The 19,692-nt window shown below is 49.0% G+C and overlaps 1 protein-coding gene across 2 annotated transcripts; it reads right to left on the reverse strand.

Moving 5' to 3' along the window:
• Positions 1–1,290: 1,290 nt before the first annotated feature.
• HDHD5 (haloacid dehalogenase like hydrolase domain containing 5) lies at positions 1,291–17,827 on the reverse strand. 2 transcript variants are annotated; one of them, XM_058559135.1, is made up of 9 exons: positions 17,690–17,827; positions 16,943–16,984; positions 10,678–10,881; positions 9,451–9,563; positions 7,735–7,828; positions 6,354–6,387; positions 4,463–4,637; positions 2,343–2,531; positions 1,291–2,169 (listed from the first exon to the last, which is right to left on the reverse strand). In XM_058559135.1, the coding sequence occupies exons 1-9, from the start codon at positions 17,813–17,815 to the stop codon at positions 1,836–1,838; spliced, it is 1,311 nt and encodes a 436-aa protein (XP_058415118.1). In that variant the 5' UTR covers positions 17,816–17,827; the 3' UTR covers positions 1,291–1,835. The 2 variants fall into 2 exon arrangements, with proteins under 2 accessions (XP_058415118.1, XP_058415119.1); XM_058559136.1 differs by lacking the exon at positions 16,943–16,984.
• Positions 17,828–19,692: the final 1,865 nt, after the last annotated feature.

Below are 19,692 nucleotides of genomic sequence, written 5' to 3' on the forward strand. Positions count from 1 at the left end.
ATCGGAAGGCAGAGGGAATGCAAGTGCAGAGGCCCCGAGGAGGAGCATATGGTGGACTGGCAAGAGAACCAGAGCGGCTGGTGTGAAATGACTGAAGGGGAAGGGGTGGGTGAGGTCCCAGAAGCCCTGGTGGAACAGGATGCAGAGGCATCTGTGCTGTGGTCAGGAACCGTGGCTTTTACTCTGAGTGAGACAAGAAGTCACAGGAGGGTTTTAAATCAGAATAGATCAAACGTGTGATCTGACTTCTGGGCCACTGAGTGGAGAATATTAGGGAGGGACAAAAAAAGAGATGTGGCAGGAAGGCCAGAGATGAGGCTGCTGCAACAATCCAGGCAAGAGATTCCAGCGGCCTAGACCAGCGTGGTGTTGAAGGCTGGAGTGCCCATAGTCTGATACATTCTGAAGGCAAAGCTGATGGGATCTGCTGATGGACTGGACATGGGAAATAAGAGAAAGAGAGGACAAGGATGAGGCCAAGCCTTCAGCCTAAACAACGAGAGAGAAGGAGTGCTACTGTCTGAAGTGAGGAGGACTACAGGAGCACCCAGATTACTTGGGTTGCTGGAGGCGGAGAACCAGCTGCATCTGGTTTTAGACACGGTTGAGCTCTGATACGTATGGAGTGAGCACAGTGCATCACCCCTCCTTCATGAAACACGTTCAGTCAGCTTCCAGGACACTAGCTCTCGATCCCTGTCCTGTTTCGCTGGCTGCTCTTTCTCAATCTCCTATGTTTCCTCCCCTCTAGATGACGACCAGGCATCCACACAGAGGTGTCAAGAGGTCGGTAAGATATAGCCATAGTACAGAGTGTTTTAAGAAGAGGAGAGGGAGTAATCAGCTTGCGTCAAATGCAAACAATTGTCGGAGCGAGATGAGGACGAGAAGTGACAGGGCATCTGGCAAACATGAGGTCACAGGTGACAGACCATGGAAAAATGGAACTGGATTACTCCTAGAGGGAGGAATATAAGAAACACATACTTTCCAGAATCACTGTAGGAAAAGCTCTTTCCTTTAGAACAAACCATAAATAAGACCCTTTTTCTTTTCCACATCAGGGAAGTTGCTAAGAACTTGCCAAAGCCTGGCATAACTCATTCCTAGACAGACTGGGGCCTCGCAGCCCAGCCTGCAGGTGGTTTGGGGGTGGAGGGAGAACAGCAGTTGGAAAGGAGACGTCAGCACCTTTGGGAGTGAAATGCCACCAATCTCTCTGCCTCAAGGTCACCCACAATCCTTCCCCCACAGGACTTTCTAGTACATTCCAGATAGAGCTTCACAAGAGACAGTATAATGAATATTTATTATGATTATTTTAATTAAAAAAAATAAGGCCCAAAGTCTCTGGGCAATAAGCTAAAATACAATAAGAAGTGGTATCTGAGTGTTATACACTCCTTGCTGGCATGCAGTGGTTCCTTCAATGTGGGCAGAGGCCCTGCAGAAATTTCCACATTATTCCCCTTTCCACCACCTCCCCATTTTTCAGAAGTCCCTACCGAAATAATGAGGAAACTGAGGCACACAGGTAAAGGGACTAGCCTGAGGTCAGAGTGCCAGGAGAGGCAGAAAGGAATTAGGCCCAAAAAATCCTGATAGTTCTACCCAAAATGCTACCCAAGATACAATTCTGTGGCAACTGACCAGCAGAAAAAAAGCCACTGTCTTCTTCCAAGTGACCAGTAATATCACACTGTGGGGCACCAAGAAGAGTGTCACAGGAGCAGGCCCTGACTTGATGCCCAGTGATCTGGGCCAGAGCCAGCCAACAGGACCCCCTAGAGCTCCAGGCTCCCTCCTGCCCCCTGGCCTCCAATGCCCGGCCCTCACTATAAAGCCCAGCCCTCCTTGTGGAAAACCAGCTGCACAGCCTCGTCCACGTCATTCACAATGTGGGATGCCTCCATGAGCCCTGGACTGAAGCAGAAGTCCCGGTGCCCATGGAAGGGTGGCTCTTCTCCCCCCTCGGCAGGCTCGGTAGGCGCCAGGGTCTCGGGACTGTACACGCCCGTGCACACCAGGATGGAGGCGCAGCTCTGGGTGGCTGAGGGACGCTGCCTCCACAGGCCGCCGACCACCAGCTCCTGTGCCCCACCTTGCTTCGCCATCTGCAGGTACTGGTGGAACAGGTTGGCACCGTAGACATCAGACATAGGGTTATCACTGGCAGGGGCAGCCACATTGGAAAAGGAGAGAGGAGAAAACCCAAGTTCAGCGTTGCAAGGCAGGGAGAGCAGAGGACAGCTGTGGGGAGAGGTGTGCATTAGACGTGGGGATGCGAGGGAGGCGGGTGGGCAGGGAGGAAGGGAAGGACGAGGAGGTAGAGCAGAGCTTACCCTACAGCATAGAGATTCTGGATGGGGGCGGCCCAGCCCCGCCTCTCAGCCTGCTGCCTGATCAGCTCCTCCGCATACTGGTAAGTGAGGATGCTGGGTTTGCCCATCAGGCCCTCATATCTCAGCTCTTTGCCCGTCATTTTCCGGTAAATGGTTTCCAGGCACAGCAGAAAGGTGCCGTGGCCAAACCTGCCAGAGAAGAGAGCTCAGCAACTCAAGCCTGCCCCCACTAGGCTCCTCCAGGCCACCTGCCGTTCTCTAAGCAGTACCCTGCACACTAGCTGTCACTCCAGGGCCCTGGTGGGGACAGGTCAAAGTGAAATTACTTCTAGTAAGAAGTAACTACATTTATGACCTGCTTTTATCTAATAACATTTCTCGGGCACTGATCTAGCACTGGCGATGGCACCTCACACTTAACTCTCAGAAACACCCTATGAGAGAGCTATCACCATCCTCATTTTACCAGTGAGGACACTGAGGCATGGCGACATTAAGCACCTTGCCCAAGGTGGTAGAGCTGGTATTAGCACTGGCAGTCGGACACAAACCAGAGTTTAAGTTCTGCTTTAGATTTGTGGCAGACTACTGGTTGCCATTCTCCTTTTCTTCCTTCGAGCCCGTTTTCAGCAGAGTATATTGCTCCCAGGTGTCAAAAGCACATTGCCGTGCCTCCATTGCAGCTAAGAGTGTGGCCATGTGACTAAGCTACAGCCAAAGAGTCAATGAAACCAGAAGTGCTGGGCTAAGCTTCTAGGAAGTACCCTTATAATTGGGAAGGGGTGCTCTTATCCACCCTCTCCTACTCCTTCCTGCAGCCTGGAATGCTGATATGATGGCTGGAGTTTGGGCAGTCATTTTGGATTATGCAGTGAAGAGCTAAGGATTGCACAGCAGGAAGCCAGAATATGCCTGTGTGCCTGACAGGTGGGCCTCCATACAAACCCTGGACTGCCTACCCAAGACTTTTTTACAGGAGAAAGAAATACACTTCTATCTTGTATAAGATACTTTTGTTTTGGGTTTTCATTCCTTGCTGCTCAACCAAACGCTAACTGATACTGCACAGTACATTAAAGTAATATTTCAGTGTCACTTACCAAATTCTATTTTCAATTTTTAAATTATTGAATAAAAAATTAATCTCAAATCTGGTTTATAAATAGAAATTTACCCCTTGCTATTCAGTTCACAGCCTATATAACCAAACCCCTCCCACCTGGTGTCAGCATACCCTAACTCCAGGATACTTCAGAGAAAATACCTAACCTCAAGCTGCAGAAATACACTTTGAAAGTAACAAGGGAGAACCCCGTCACCTCATCTCGTTGGGGCTGCTGAGTCATGTGACTTCAGGTGGAATTCAGCCCTGCTGCCCCTGCCGATGGACCACTCACACAGCTCACCGTGAGTCGGTGGCAGGGAGAGAAAACCCTCGACTTTGGCCTTGCAGATAAGAGCAGCCAAACGGTCCACAGCAGCTGTCAGCTGCCCTTCCAGGTGGGCACCTCAAGGGCCAGAGAAAGGGCTGCCTCTACTGTGCTCGGCCTCAGGAAAGGATCAGACAGATGACATCTGCACCACCGCGCAGGAGTGCGGGCCTGCTCCACACACGTGTGCCTGGGAGGAAGTCACTTACCCACTGGGTCTCACTGTCCCGGCCCCGAAACCTCAGAATAACTCCTGCTTCCCCTGCCCCACACCTTATGTGCCACAGGACATGAAGACGTGAAAGGACCACGCTCCAGCGGGAGGAGGCGGCGCGGCCGAGCCATCCCCACGGGTACACCCCAGCAACTGCCCAGCGTCCGTCCAGGTGCCGCTGGTCAGAAAGAGCACGATCTGTTAAGACTCTGGAGGGCAAGGGTCATGTGTTCAAGATCATCTCGACATATCTTCCGTGCTCAGTAAGCTGTAGTTTTTGTTTCACCATTAAAATGTGAAGGGATCCTTGCAACCCCTCCCAGAAGGCCAAGTTTCTGTGGCAACCGCAGGGAGCCCCCAGGCAGGGATCTGACCACCCCAAGTATCAGAACGACGGTGGGAACTGTCAGCAGGACGGCCCCGGCAGCAGCTGGAAGGGAGACACCAGGGTCAAGGCCGGGACTCTGTATCCTCACCTCGGCATCTTGGCTTCAGCCATCCAAAGGAGATCCATGTTGCTGGCCAGGACAGGGAGATGGGGATAGGGGGCCGTCGCCAGACCAGTCCCGGGGTTCCCATTGCTGAGAAGGACATCCATGATCAGCTGCAGGCTTGTCTCCCAGCGGACTGGCTCCCCAAGGAGGAGCACCCCTTTAAAGAGCAAAGGCACGCTGATGAGGGTTGCAGGGCTCTGAGCCTGCCCTCCATGGCCGGCAGGTGAACAGAAGGCCCTCAGGAGGCCGGCTGAGGCCAGAGGGTGCCACCCAACCAGAAGCTCTCCCGCCGTGGGCACTCACCCTGGCAGGGGCACGGTTCCCTGAACCAGCCTTGAAAGAGCCCCTCACCCACTGACCCTGGTGACCGAGGCCCAGGGCTGAGGAAGGAGTTCCCAAGGGCGCCCATCTTCACTGTGTCCATGGGTACTTCACAGAGGCCAATAAAAGGCAGCGGCAATCTAGGCCCACTTCCTCCTGCTGACTGTTGCTCTCTCCACACCTCACCCCACAGGGACTCGGCAAAGGGCCCACCTTCTGCAGCCACTTCTCTCTGAACCCCAAGGCCAGCAAACCTAACGGCTAGAAGAGGGGGACCTGGAGGGACAGAGACCTGAACTCCAAGCCTGACTCTGCCAATTTTCCTCTACGATTGTGGGCAACTTACTTACCTTCTCTAAGGCTCAGCGCCCTCAACTACATAACAACGACACCTACTACTATTATGAGGATAAAAATGAGATATAATACATAAAGCACTTAACCATGCTGGACCCGGCGCTCAACAAACGGAAGCTGCTGATGTCAGCTACAAGACCAGTGAACCGCATCAGACCTGGTTGTCAATGGGCAGCACTGCCCCCTAGGGAGGTGGCCTAGAAACTGCAGGACGGATTTTAACTGTCACAATGACTAAAAGTGGGTGAGGGCTGTAGGCAGGGGATGCAACATGCTCAGGACAGTCCTGCACAATCAAAAACTTTCCCCCATCCTATTACCATCCCAGTGTCCCATCCGACATTCACACAGGTGAATAACCTGTTGATAATTACTTGAACCTAAACTCTAATTCCATTCTACATGTAAACACAAAGGATTTGGGGTACAAGTTTTAATAAACATTGATTTTTCCAAAAACGCAACTATCAACTAAGAGAAGACTGTACTTTATTTTTTCAAAACTTTATTAAGAGTGGTTCCCTATTTTGGAAAATCACTTCACCAATAACAATGCTGCCTCAAATTTCTGACTCACCAATAAAACACCCCTCTAACACACCTATAAACACACTTACATCAGTCTGCATTTGTAGCTGTAACACTCATGGTGGCTCTATGTTTGCAATCATTTTACTACTTCCTTATGTCTTCTTGGTAATTATTACATATTGAAATACATATTACCTTACTAAAAATGTTTCCTTTCATTTTTCCCTATTACAGTTAGGGCTTTATACTGAACTAATTAATTTTTAATATATGTGTATAGGAAAGTTATATTATCTATGAATCACATTTCAGGGTAGTAAAGGGGACATTACGGTATTTTTTCTTATATGAGGGGAGAACTGGGATTAAGAGGGTTGACAAACACTGGACTAGATTACCCCTAGGTACCTTTCCACTCTAAGATTTTCTAAGCTTACAATTTCTCTGGAATAATCACGCAAGTGATATGGAGTAGGAAAGATTAATAACAAATGTCTCAGAGGTAGTGAGTGGCAGGTCTGAGACCAGAACCCAGGTGACCTGATGACCAACGCCCCCAGTCACTCTACCAGTCTGCAGGCAACAGCTGCACTACAACAGCCTGGAGGGCCTGAGGGAGAGAGAACAACCAGACCCACACCCACACAGGAGAAGACCCCATTACCTTCAATGGCAGGGAAGTCGTTCCTTGGAACGGGCTGCCAAGAGACAAAGAAGAGGCCATCAGCACAACGGTCACTTTCCACCTCTGACCACCACACACTGGTTTTGGTGGGGAGGAGGGCAGGAGGAAAAAGGCATTCCAGACAGATCAAAGACCAGCCCCTGGTCTAGCCCAAGCTGAGGAGAAGCCGGATAGGACTGAGGAAGATTCATGAAGAAAGGTGAAGAGAGAATGACCAGGTTGGTCACAGAACAGCTGAGGGATACCACATATAAAGGTCAGCCAAGAGGAAGGGCTGGTCAGCTGTCCTTCTCCAGTGGGGACAGGAGACGAGATAGGGGCCAAGCAAGAGTCTAGAATCAGGGAGCTAAAGATGAAGGTGAGCCTGTGGAGAACAAGGGGGCCGTCGGGCATGACGGATCATTTCTCTTGACGTCAGATTAGGAAGCAGGAGCCCTCACTTCACCGACCTCTTGGGGTCCATTCCTTCCCCAGTCCTGGCTCTGCACTAACCAGCCATGGGACCTGGGGTAAGTCACTTTCCCTGGTGGGGCTCAGTCTCTGAGCCGTTCTAAGATCTGTTCCAACTCTGACATCCTGGTTCTCCACATAATCTGCATAGTTCTAAGAGAAAGCTCTCAAAGGCGATGAAGTGCGCTATTCAAGTGGAAAGCTCTGGCAGAGGAGGGCTCGTGCCACATAAACAGCAGTAAGCCTGTCTATTTATAACCACATTTCATCACATTTTGACAGAGGTCTGACTTAAAATGTAGGCTATGTGATATATATAGAGTTTGCATGAGGAAAAAGAGGGCCAAGGGCCAATAAGAGATGGGTAGCCACACTCCAGAGGATCAGTGAGAGGCCCTGTGACTACTGATAGGAGAGACAGGAAATCAAACCAGTGGTTCCAATAGGCGCTGAACCCAAAAGGCACACGGGCAGACTCTCAGAATCGCCAGTCACTTCTACAAGCACATGCTTCTCACAAGGACACTCTCTCTAGCATGCTTCAGGATCAAGCAGAGCACTGATTACTTTAACAGAGGCTGATGAGCCTCCCAACCAACACTGGGAAAGCCAGGCGGTGAAATATCAACTACTAATTGGAGGAGATGCTAGGGCTCTGAAAGGAGTTCTCAGCTAATCACACACCATGCAGAAAGGAAGGGCCTTAGGAGCTTGTTGCTCCTCTGGGCCATTCTTGTATATCTGGGGAACAAAATCCTTGGCCAGCTGTGCCTCTCCAAGGAGGCAGCTGTGCAGAACACATGCACAAGATGCAACTCCAAGCAGGAGGGGTCTCCAGGTCAGCAAGAGGAGCCATGCGGGGACAGGAGAACGGAACTGAATGCTGAGATCCCTGGGATGTGCTTCTTACTGTGGTCTTCGGCCGCCGCTGGAGATCCACCATGTCAAGCACAGGGAAGGCCGTCCGCAGCTCGTCCACAGTAACCACATTCTCGAAGCCCAGTCTAGAGCAAGTTCAGGGAAGCAAAACTGGACAGTTCTGGGGGCAGATGCCTTTAAAGTGAGGGGAACCAACCCAGTGCCAATCAAACCAGTCCACCCAACCGCCAGATGGAGCCCAGCAAGGCCGACACCAATCCTGAAGGTGCTGGCAGGTGGGCCCTGACGGCACAGGCAGAGCGGGGATGTACACCTCCAGGGCGATGCACCAGCAGGCACTGGGCACACTCCAGGTGCCAGGGCCCACACTAGGCACTCCCAGGGCACAGGAACATACAAGAAATCTGTCCTCCCAGAGCTCACCACAGGCCCAGAGCCCATCAAAACCAGCACCCTGTGAACAGTGCTGCCACTGCGTGCTGAGGAGCTCAGAAGAGCCAACTCCTCAAGGGCGGGGCAGCTGCGCAAAAGGTCATAGAGAAGTTCGACTTGAGCTAAATCTCGAAGGATGAACGGGATTCAGCCAAGGGGAGGACCTGGGGAGGGGCAAGCCAGCTCCAGCCTTATCTTTCCCAGACCTGCCTCCATTTTCCTGTCCTCACTGCTACTTGCAATCTTAACTGGACACGGTTTCAGATTACTCTCAAAATGAATCCCCCAAAAACACTGCTTGCGTCAGATCACCCCATCAGCAATAAAAGCTGCACTAATGCCCCACTGCCCTCATAAGCAAGTTCACTTACTTCTCACGTTTACTTCCGAGGTTTCCTACCCCGGGCACCACCCTTCCTATTCTCTTATTCCCCACCCATCCCCTTCTAACCTCTGGCTTCAGGGCTCCTCAGCATCCCTCCTCTTTCCAGCCCCCCTAGCTACTTTCCCTGCATGGGAAACCTTACCCTCCTGGGGCACAGCCGCCCCCTCCATGAAGTCACAGGTGGTTCCTACTCCTGAAATAGTCCCTTCCCCCAACACCTGTGACTCTCAGAACCTACACTGCTCTTCTTAGGCTTCCATCATATGCCATCTTCAATATTCCTCTACTGTTTATGGGGGTGTTATTCCCGCATCCTCACGTCCAAACCCCTTGATCAAGTCACAATCCCACTCTGCTTCTCTTGGTCCCCCTCCCCCTTTAGAGCATGCAGCACAGAGCTGATAACACAGGAAGTGCTAGCACAGGTTTGTGGAATGAGCAAATGAACAAGCTGCTTGAGAACAGGAACCAAGTCTTCTGCTTCATGAGTGTGCAGAAACCCAGAAAGATGAGTTCACTGTAGATACATAATATCGGCTGGTAATTAGACTGAGCACCCCAAGGAAGAACACTAGAGCAGTGGTTCCCAAACCTAATTACAGAATCACCTAGTCTTCTTTTTTTAAATACAGATTGCTGATTTTATCCCAGACCTAGCAAATCCAGACTCTCCAGGGGTAAGTCCCGGCAATCTGTATTTTAAGCTCCCCAGAAGGTTCTGATGCAGTGGCATGTGGCCTGTCTTTTGGAAACCACCAGGCACCAGGACTGGCCACACCTGGGAGCCATCCTCCCTCCTGTGAGCCCACCACCCATCCCATGAGCCCTGGCACCTTGTGTCCAGCACGCCTCACTACAGTCCTCCCTCAGCATGGGACGAAACCCCAGTTCCTTCCTCTTCAACCAGAGTGAGCAGCACTAAAAGGATACACTCGTGCATTTTCCACCAGGGGTCCCTGACCAGACACCAGCATCCGCCTCTTGTGGTACTGTGAGAAGAGCTTCATGGGGCTGTGAGAGAGAATAACCTGGTCTGGCTCCACCTGCAGGGACAGCCAAGAGACAGAGGAGAGCAGCGGAGGACTCGACAGGCGAGGGAAAGTCATGGGGAGATAGGCGGCAGGGTCTTTCACCTAGGAAGGGAAAAAACTGCCCAGAAAAAGACGAGGGAGAAGCCTTTTCTGGCACCCAACACTTCTAGAAACTACCCAAACAGGTATGAGAAGAACCTAATTTGGGGTGCCACACAAAACAAGAAAGCAGGAAACGCCCTCAGTCGTGGGTTCTGCCCGCTCACCAGTCCTGTTCTCTCAGCTCACCGACACCCCTGCACTTCTCAGGCCCCCCGCTGGAAACCGGGGGTTTGTGGGCACGTTCTTCGTCTGTCAGAGAAACCTGCCTCTGACTTTGACTTTCTGTTTTCATTCTACTTAGACTTAGCTTTTTGACATTTATCCTAATTCCAACAATGCAGCCTTTACTCAGAATGTTTTTGGAACTCTTTCCGGAAACCAGAGAAGGAAACCAGCTTTATTCCTTTACTGTCTGTGTTCATCCCCAAGCAGTGTCACCCAGCCAATCAGCCACTTTATTTACTGTCTTGGTTCCAAAGGACTCTTTCCAAAAACTAAATCCACCCTTCACAAAGAAGAATGTGTAATGCTGGGACACAGTGTGGAGCTGCAGGTGGGGGAGGAGGGGCTGCTTTTGGGGGAAGTGCTCATTCAGATGTGTACATCTCATTTCTGAGAAATAAGGGCTATTACTGCAGAGTCCCACCTGGCACCTGGAGATTTAGGCAAATGTGACCCTTGCTTTCCAGGGCTGACCATGCACAACACAGCCCTGACGCCCAGAAGAAATGGATACCAAGACAGGAGGCTAAAGCTGACAAACATACGGGTGGGATTTCTGTGCTCAATGTGTATCCATACATAAAAATGACCCTCCTGATGAGGCTCTGCTCACGAGGCTGGGCTTGAACTTCAAGGCATTTTCCCAGCAGGGTTGGAAGATCTGCACTGACCCAACTGGCCAGGCCTTTGGGTTTACCGACACCGTGCCCCAGCCCAGGGAAGGAGCCTTGGTCAGGGCTGGAGTGGGGGTTCCCCGGGGAACCAGGTTCCTGGGCTTCCAGGTCTCCGGCTGCCTCCTGACCTTGAACCCCAGCAGGGCTGACAGCTCCTGGGCTTTGCCATGTTGTAAGATGTTCCCAGCATTCGTGACAAAGACCACGGGCACCCGCAGCTGCCCCTGGGAGTTCAGCAGCCTGCGGAAGGCTTCCTGAGCGGCGGGAATCACTCTGTGGCCCCGCACCAGCACTCCATCGATGTCCAGCAGGAAACCAAAGGTGGGCGGGCTCTGCACAGAGGGGAGAAGAGAACCAGCACTGCCCGGGCCAGAGGCAGAGGAGGATGGAAAAGACCCTCACAAAGAGGGCTCAACGTCATCCTCAGTCGCCCAGGGCCCTTGAAAACCTGTGTCAGAACGAACAGAAAATGAGGACGGGGGATTTCTGATAAAGCAAATCCATTTATAACACGGAACTAGTCCTTTGTCATGAATTTTTAAGCATATAACTATTTTGTTAAAATTATTTTTGCATAACTGAAGAATTTTTAAACTGGAAAATAGAGAAGTTCAAAAACATAATCCCAACACTTTAACACAACCAATTAATATTTTCCTTTCATCTCTTCTTTTTCTATTCTTATGTTTGTCATGTAACTACTATATATGTGCAGTTTCGCATCTTGTTCTTTTTGCTTGACATATAAGCATTTTTATCTGTTACAACAGCTTTCATAACCATCTTTTAAAATTTTATTTTATTATAACAACATACACAGTTTAAAAAAAAAACTCAATTGCTACAGATGATATAAAAGTTCTTTTTTAAGTTTCTTGCTTCCTTCTTCCATCCAGTGCTATTCCCTTTCTTGTATATTTTCCAGAAACTTCTTACGGATATATAGTATACAAATTTCTTATCTTTTAACTAACACACAATGGCATTATATTGTTCTTTTCCATGTTACTTTTTTAAGTTGGTATCTCTTGGTTATCTTTCCATATCAACACACACAGCTCTACCTCCTAAACATCATGTCTGGCTAACTAATATTCTGAGGGAATAATCCACTAACATTCTATTTCCCCTATTTTGGACATTTAGGTTTCTCTACATTTTTGCTACTACAAATAATGCTATAAAGAATCTCTTCATGCTTCCTGATTTTTCCATATTACTGATTTTTCCTTAAGCTAGATTCTCAAAAGTAGGAGTAATAAATCAAGAGTACAAACATTTTAATACCGTACCACCTACTGACAAATTGTTTTCCAAAAATATGTATCAACTTACGCGGCCACCGATAATGCACTTTACCCTTGCCAACACTGATTTTCACATGTATCAAAGTTTATTAATTATCAAATGTCTTATTAACTTAAAAGTTAAAAAAATGGTATCTCATCTTGATCTGCATTTCTTGGATTTATAAAGTTGAACACTGCCCTCTTTTTAAAAATTCAACCCATTTCTTATTTTATAAACTGTCAACATACAAAATGTTTTTCAATTGTCAAAAAAATCCAACCTAACCTGTTTGCCATTTTTCTTCTGCTGGTGCCAACCAGGTCAAGCCATCCTGACTGCACGCACCTTATCTACGCACAGGCTCCATCTGTGAGAAGCACCCAAAACACAGACAAACCTCACTCCAGCGCCTCATTGTTTAGCTGGTGAGAAAGAACAAGCCACCCGTCTAGGAAACACAAACCCATCAAAACTGCAGCATTCTCCCAAGTGTAACTCAATTCTAAGTACTTAACTGAGTAAATAAACAGAATTAAACAGAGGTAGTTTCTCTGAAGAGAATTTTGAGCTAGGCAATGAAAGACTTAAATACATGCATTCATGTAACAAATATCTATGGAGAGCCCCATCAGCACCAGACCAGCCCAGCAGGGAGAGGTGGCCTCTGCATACCCAGTTCAGTGAGGAAGACCATTAAACAAGCAGCCACAGGGCAGTCTACACCGAGTGCTACGCTGAGAGATGAGGGGAAGTAAGGGACTCTGAGAGCCTGTATCAGGGGTACCTAACCCATAGGGAGTGAGAGGATTGGCCATCATGGGTCTCCTAGGTCAGTTTAAGGAGTTTGAAACAGGAAAGCGGCATCATCAGACCTGCGCTGTAGAAAAATCTTGGCTGCAGAGTGAAGAATGGATTGAGTGGACTGACGAGAGTCAAGCTGAAGGGACCAGCTGGGACCAATTGCAATCCAAGACAGAGACTGCAGTGGCTTTAACTAGGTAGTGGCAATGGGAATGGAAGGAAGGGGGCAGATTATACACAGGAGGCAGAACAGCCAGGACCTGGTAACAATCAGATGCGGGAGCTGAGGGAGGGAGGGACCACAGGGATGTCCATGTTTTTGAGTTTGGGAACCTGGGAGGGTGGATGCTGGTATCACTCACTGACCCAAGGAACTCTGGAGCAGTAGCAGCTGCGAGATCGGGGAGGGCAGAAGATACATCCCACCTTGGACCTGCAGACAGGCAAGTGGAGATAGCAGCCCTGGATACAAGGTCCTGGAGATGAAAATCTGGAAGGTCAGCTCTCAGAGAACAATGAAAATTGGGAAGGGAGAGGAGAGCCTGAGAAGCACAAGCAAAGTGAGCGCAGAAGTGAGGCTCCTCGAGAACCAGGGAGAACATCGCCATCTGAGGGCAGGCCACGTGCTAGTTACCTGGAAAAGAGCAAGGAGCAGTCAGAGTGAGGAGGAAAATCAAGAGGATGTGGGGTCAAGGAAGTTGAGAGATGAGTTTCTGGAACAAGTAAAATAGGGAATGGAGTGACTGCAAAGTCATGATGCCCTCTCCCCTCCACTGAACAGGGAGGACCCCCCAGGAGGCAGTCTCCCAGCTCCTGCGTGCTGCCTTCCACACAGCCTCCCAGCCTTAGACAACGACAGCTTCAGTGCCAAGGTGGTGGTGCGAAGGGACACTGGAAAATGGCAGGAAAGCCACTCCAACCCACAAGATAGCACCTCTGACCACCAGCACACAGAGCTGGCAAGAGAAAGTGGTGAAGTCCCCGTGCCCTGCAGGCAATGCCTGAACAAACGGTGTCTCCAACTCTTGGCTCCAAAGGCGGAGCCTGCTGCACCCCAGACGGGGAGACTATATTGAGCACCGAGCTGGACATGGAACAAAGGTACTTGTATTTAATCTTTGTACCAACACTCTGGGGGTGAGTGTCCTTACCTCCAAGTGACATTACCTATAGCAAAAAGGGCCTGTTTATACATGGTGTGCAGTATGTATTCACCGCATAATGTGACTGATGAATAAGAAACCAAATTCAGAGAGAACTAGTCAAAGGTGACCCGGTTCACAAGCACTGGATTCAAAATCCAGCCTCAGATTGCACTCGCAGCCAAGTCAGAGCTCTGCAGCGGCCCACACAGCAGCACCTCGGAGTGAGGAAGGGATCCAGGAGGCACCAGGTGGTCCCTCACCTCCCACCAGCCCGCCATGAGTGCCGGTTCTGCTCTGTACTCAATGGACTCGTGCACCGATGGCCCTCACAGATCCCCGGAACCCCTCCCTGTTCCTCAACAAACCCCACTAGAATGGGAGTCCTAACCTGGGGCCCACAGAGATTTCAGGGTGCCTACAAACCCCTTCTAACTCTATGTGCGTTTGTCCTGGGGAAAGGAACCATAGCTTTTCCCAGATTTCACCTTCTTCTATTCAAAGAGAATCACCTCGTGGTCTGAAGGGAAGAGGGGGTGTGATTTGCCTTTCAACTCCCAGATCAGACACAGTGCTTAGCTCCTCGTGAGTGCTCACTGAGGGCTGAGTGAACGCTGACCACCAAAGGACCAAGAGTCAGGGTGAAATGAGACAGACCTTCCCCTCAGGCACTTCCCGACCACCCCCTTCCTTCCCAAGGGAAGAGGCGGGCACTCGGAGGCAGGTCCCTGCAGGCAGGGACTGTGTCATTCTAGCACATGGTCTGCCTGCCTTCTTGTACTGTATGGACACAGAGCATTCTGTTCTGAAAGTTTAAATGTAAAATGCATTTACCCATAACTTTCAGACAATCAGGGAAAATTTTTAAAAAGACAGAATTTTAAGTGATGTTAAGGAATTACTAATGTTGTTAGGTATGATTATATTCAAAATGTTCTTCTTGTCTTAGAGGTACACACAGAAGAATTTAGGGTTGAAATGACAAGAAATCAGGGATTTGTTTTAAAATCTTAGAGCCACAAAAAAAAGAGGGGGAGAAGATAAGCAGAGCATGTGTGGCAAAATGTTAGTAATTACTGAATCTGGAAGATGAGTCTATGGTTCATAATATTCTGTCTGTGGATTTTTGAAAACTTACAGCTAAAAAATAAAGGAAAACAGCTCATTTACGCTGATGGCTGCAAAATACAACCACAGTTTTAATGGTTTTAGTGTCCATATCTTAAATAGTCACAAGATTTGGTCTCTCAGACATAAGAACCCACAGCCTCTGCTACTTAAGGAGACAGGAAGGTTTTCAGGACAAGTTAGCAACATCCTTAAGGGTCCCTCATCTCTAACTATACAGAAAGTAATCACCAGCTCCAACCCTCAGGTGAATGTACAGAGAAAACCAGGCACCAGCGACATGGAAAGTGAAGGTGCACATCCACTGGAACAAACGGGCCACAGCGATGCAGGTGTTCACAAAAGGGCACAGGGAGGGGCCGGCCCGGTGGCGCAAGCGGTTAAGTGCACGCGCTCCGCTGCGGCGGCCTAGGGGTCGCCGGTCCGGATCCCGGGTGCACACCGACGCACCGCTTGTCAAGCCATGCCGTGGCGGCGTCCCTTATAAAGTGGAGGAAGATGGGTACGGATGTTAGCCCAGGGCCAGTCTTCCTCAGCAAAAAAAGAGGAGGATTGGCAGATGTTAGCACAGGGCTGATCTCCTCACAAAAAAAAAAAAAGGGCACACATAGGGGACCTCTCTCAACTCTGCTCAAGTTTCTGTAAACCTAAAACCGCTCTGAAAAATAAAGTCTATTAATTTTTTTTTACAGTGAAGTTACCTAGAGAAAAGGAGAAAGGGATAGTTTTTTTTATTCCTTTTTTTTCATTTTTCTTTTCATTCTCTTCTGTATCTCTATTCTGATTTTTCTTCTGTTATCATTTGATTTTTTTTTTAACTAGTCCTAGGTATTAGGCCAGATCCTCTAAGTAAAAGGTTGATATGTTTTAAACTAAACAACAGCATTACAACTACCATCTATTTCACTGTCTACCGACTCTAACCACTTCCACATTTGAGAGAACTTACTACGTGCCAGTCACTGTGCAAAGCACCCTACGTATATTCTCACAAAAACACTGCAGGTAAGTAATAGCACCGTTACATAGAGGGGGAAACGGAGGCTTAGAAAGCTAAGTAATTTGCCTTAGGTCAGCCAGTAAACAGTACAGGCAGGGTTCCTTTCCAAAGCCAGTACTCTTCAACTCTATGTTATAGTACACCCCTCTCTTCCTTTTTTTACTCTCTCTTATCAGAAAAGCACTCAGATATCTCAGGACCTGCAAACGCTAGGGTCAATATAACAGTTATAAATAATGGCAATAATTCTGTGTATTTGTCATTACAGCTTACAAAGTCCTTTTATCAACATATTCTCATTGCATGTTTCCAGCTTGCCCACTTTTAGCTCTGTGATACTAGCCAAGTCACTCTTTCAATTTTGGCTACTCCATTTGCAAAAGGATAACATAGCTGTTAGGAGTTAGGGCTCTGACACCTGGCTTCCAGGTTCTGCCACTTACCAGCTGTGTCCCCGTGAGCAAGTTACCTAATCTCTCTGTGCCTCAGTTCCTCCATCTGTAAAATGGTAATAACAATAGTACTTACCTCACAGAGTTGTTATGAAAATTATACGAATTAATAATTGTGAAGTACTTAGAATAGTGCCTGGCACAAAGTGTGTTTTTTAAAATAAGTAATTAAAAATAATTAATCAGGGCCGCCCCGTGGCTTAGCGGTTAAGTGTTCGCGCTCCAGTACTGGCGGCCCTGGTTCGGATCCTGGGCGTGCACGGACGCACTGCTTCTCAAGCCATGCTGAGGCTACGTCCCACATACAGCAACTAGAAGGATGTGCAGCTATGACATACAACTACCTACTGGGGCTTTGGGGAGAGAAAAAAAAGGAGGAGGACTGGCAATAGATGTTAGCTCAGGGCTGATCTTCCTCACACACACACAAAAAAATAATAATAATCAAAGGGTTACTGTGAAAAAATTATACAAATGTAAAATATCATTATACAGAAATTGTCAATTTAGAAGACAAAATGATCCCCTTTTTGAATCAAGGCAAAAATGGCCCAGGGGAAAGTGAGGGTTGTAGATCTACCTGGCTTGAAGTCCTGGCACAGTCGTCTACCAGCTGCTTGACCTTAAAAAAAAAAAAGTACTTAAAATGTGGCTCCAAGCTTCAGCCTCCTTCCCAAAACAGCAGGCCAGTCCTCCCTCCCGCGCTGAGAGAATCAGACGCCCGGCACAAGTCAGGGGCCCTGCACAGCGCTCGTCCTCTGCCCGCGAATCTCCCCTACAGTGCGCCGACTGGCGGCTGGGGACACGCCAGGCCACGAGCGAATGGAACCAGAGCACGAGGCCCGCAAGAAACCCACATCCACCTCCGGGCTGCCAGCTTACAGGTGCCGCTCCCGGAGCGGGGCCCATCCGAGCCCCCAGGTCTCTTCAAAATGTACCGTAGTTGAAAATCATAACCAAAAGGTTCTCATCACGGAAACCAAAGAGGTAGTGCGGGAATCACACCCTGACCGGAAAAATGGGAACACGGAAACCACCAGGGAACTCTGGGGACGAAGAGCAGGAAGAAGCAATCTCTGGGCACCTTCGGGGATTTTGTTCACTGTCTAGCTGGACTGACCTTCCTCCCAGGCCGAAGGCACGACAGGTCGCCCGAGCCAGGGGAGGCGGGCCGCGCCGGGGACAGTCGTGCTGGAGACAAGGAGGTGCACTTGAGGTCAAGGCCATTTCTCAGGAGGTCGGGGATGCCGGAGCAACCGGGCCGCGGCCCCTCCCCGCGGCTCCCGGCCCACCCCCACCCTGCTCTGCCGGAACCGGGCGTCCTCACCTGCGCCGGGCCCGCAGCATAGCCCCTCCCGGGATGGCGGCCCCGGAGTCCCCCGGCTGCGCAGACAGCCCACCGCCAAGGCCCGGGCGCCCCGCGGACCGCCACGAAGCTGCCGAGCGCAGCCATCCGGCCCCGCCGCGCGCACGTGCACAGGCCGGCTCCGCGCCGCCCCGCCGCCCCGCCAATCAGCGGCCGGGAGCGCTCGCCTGGCTCGCCCGAGGCACCTCGGGAGTTGTAGTCCCGCGTGCGTGTCCCGGCGCCGCGGCTAGGGCGGCGCTGGCGGGGCCTGGACAAAGGGAAGAGGCGCAAGGTCCCGCCGGATTCTAGACAGAGACCTGGGGTCAGCAGGCCAGTGTGTACAGTTGCACGGCCTATGTACCTGTTGACTTCCTGGAACGTACGTTTCAAGCCGACGTCCCAGCTGCGTCAACCCTCGATGACTTGAATTCAGGGAGAAGAGAACCTATGTGGAGGGAACTAAACCGTGATTGCAAGGAGTGGTGGAGGACCAAACCTTTCTTTTGATGTCGGAGTCCCCTGAGCCCCAGTCAAGCAAGGAACGCTTGTCGGGTGCCAGTTATTCATTATTATATTCTTTCAGTAAATATTCCCTATAGTTCTTCCTGTCGGGCTCTGTGCTGTAAACAATCCCCCAAAACTCACACTTAGTAGGGAGGTTGAGACAGGACTATAAAACAAGGTCCTGAGATAGTAACTGCGCTGAAGGTCGGATAACTAAGCAAACACCTATTGAGCACAGCTCTGTGTTCCCGCCGTTTGAAATGTATAGGATGCCCCCTTCCAGACCCTTTGACTCCTCCCTGGATATAGTTATGTAAGAATGGATGAACCCTGGATGCCTTTAGTGCTAGGAGGAGGAAGGGAGGTGGGGCTCAGGGATGGACAGGGGACTCTGCTAACTCAGAGATTAGCAATACCTTTTGGTCTTCAGCTTTGAAGGCCAAGAATTTTTTTTTTTTTTTTTTTTTTGAGAACTACTCTGTGAGCTTGTTTTTTGGGGTTTTTGTTTGTTTTGTTTTTAGATTCCACATATAAGTGAGATCATATAGTATTTGTCTTTCTCTGTCTGACTTATTTCACTTAGCATAATGCCCTCAAGGTCCATACATGTTGTTGCGAATGGCAAGATTTCATTCTTTTCATGGCTGAATAATAGTCCATTGGATGTTTATACCACATTTTCTTTATCCATTCATCTGTCAATGGACATTTAGGTTATTTGCATGTCTTGGCTATTGTAAATAATGTTGCATTGAACATGGAGGTGCATATATCTTTCAAGTTAGTGTTTTTGTTTTCTTCAGATAAATACCCAGAAGTGGAATTGCTGGATCATATGGTAGTTCTATTTTTAATTTTTTGAGGAACCTCCATACTGGTGTCCATAGTGGCTGCAAGAATTTATATTCCCACCAACAGTGCACAAGGGTTCCCCTTTCTCCACATCCTCGGTAACAGTTGTTATTTCTTTTGCTTCTGATGATAGCCATCCTAACAGGTGTGAGGTGATATCTCACTGTGGTTTTGATTTGCATTTCCCTGATAGTTAGTGTTGTTGAGCACTTTTTCATGTATCTCTTGGCCCTCTGTGTGTCTTCTTGGGAAAAATGTCTATTCAGATCCTCTGCCCATTTTTTAATCAGATTCTTTGGGGTTTTTTGCTATTGAATTTTATGAGTTCTTATATATTTTTTATATTAACCCCTTATCAGATAAATGATTTGCAAAATTTTTCTTCCATTCGGTAGGTTGCCTTTTCATTTGTTGATGGTTTCCTTTGCTGTGCAGAAGCTTTTTAGTTTGATGTAGTCCCACCTGTTTATTTTTGTTTTTGTTGCCTATGCTTTTTGTGTCTAATCCAAAAAATCGTCACCAAGACGGATGTCAAGGAGCTTTCCACCTATGTTTTCTTCTAGGAGTTTTTTGGTTTCAGGTCTTACATTCAGGTCTTTCATCCATTTTGAGTTAATTTTTGTGTATGG

This window comes from Diceros bicornis, chromosome 17 (assembly GCF_020826845.1).
Source record: "Diceros bicornis minor isolate mBicDic1 chromosome 17, mDicBic1.mat.cur, whole genome shotgun sequence".
In the NCBI taxonomy this organism is placed as follows: domain Eukaryota; kingdom Metazoa; phylum Chordata; class Mammalia; order Perissodactyla; family Rhinocerotidae; genus Diceros; species Diceros bicornis.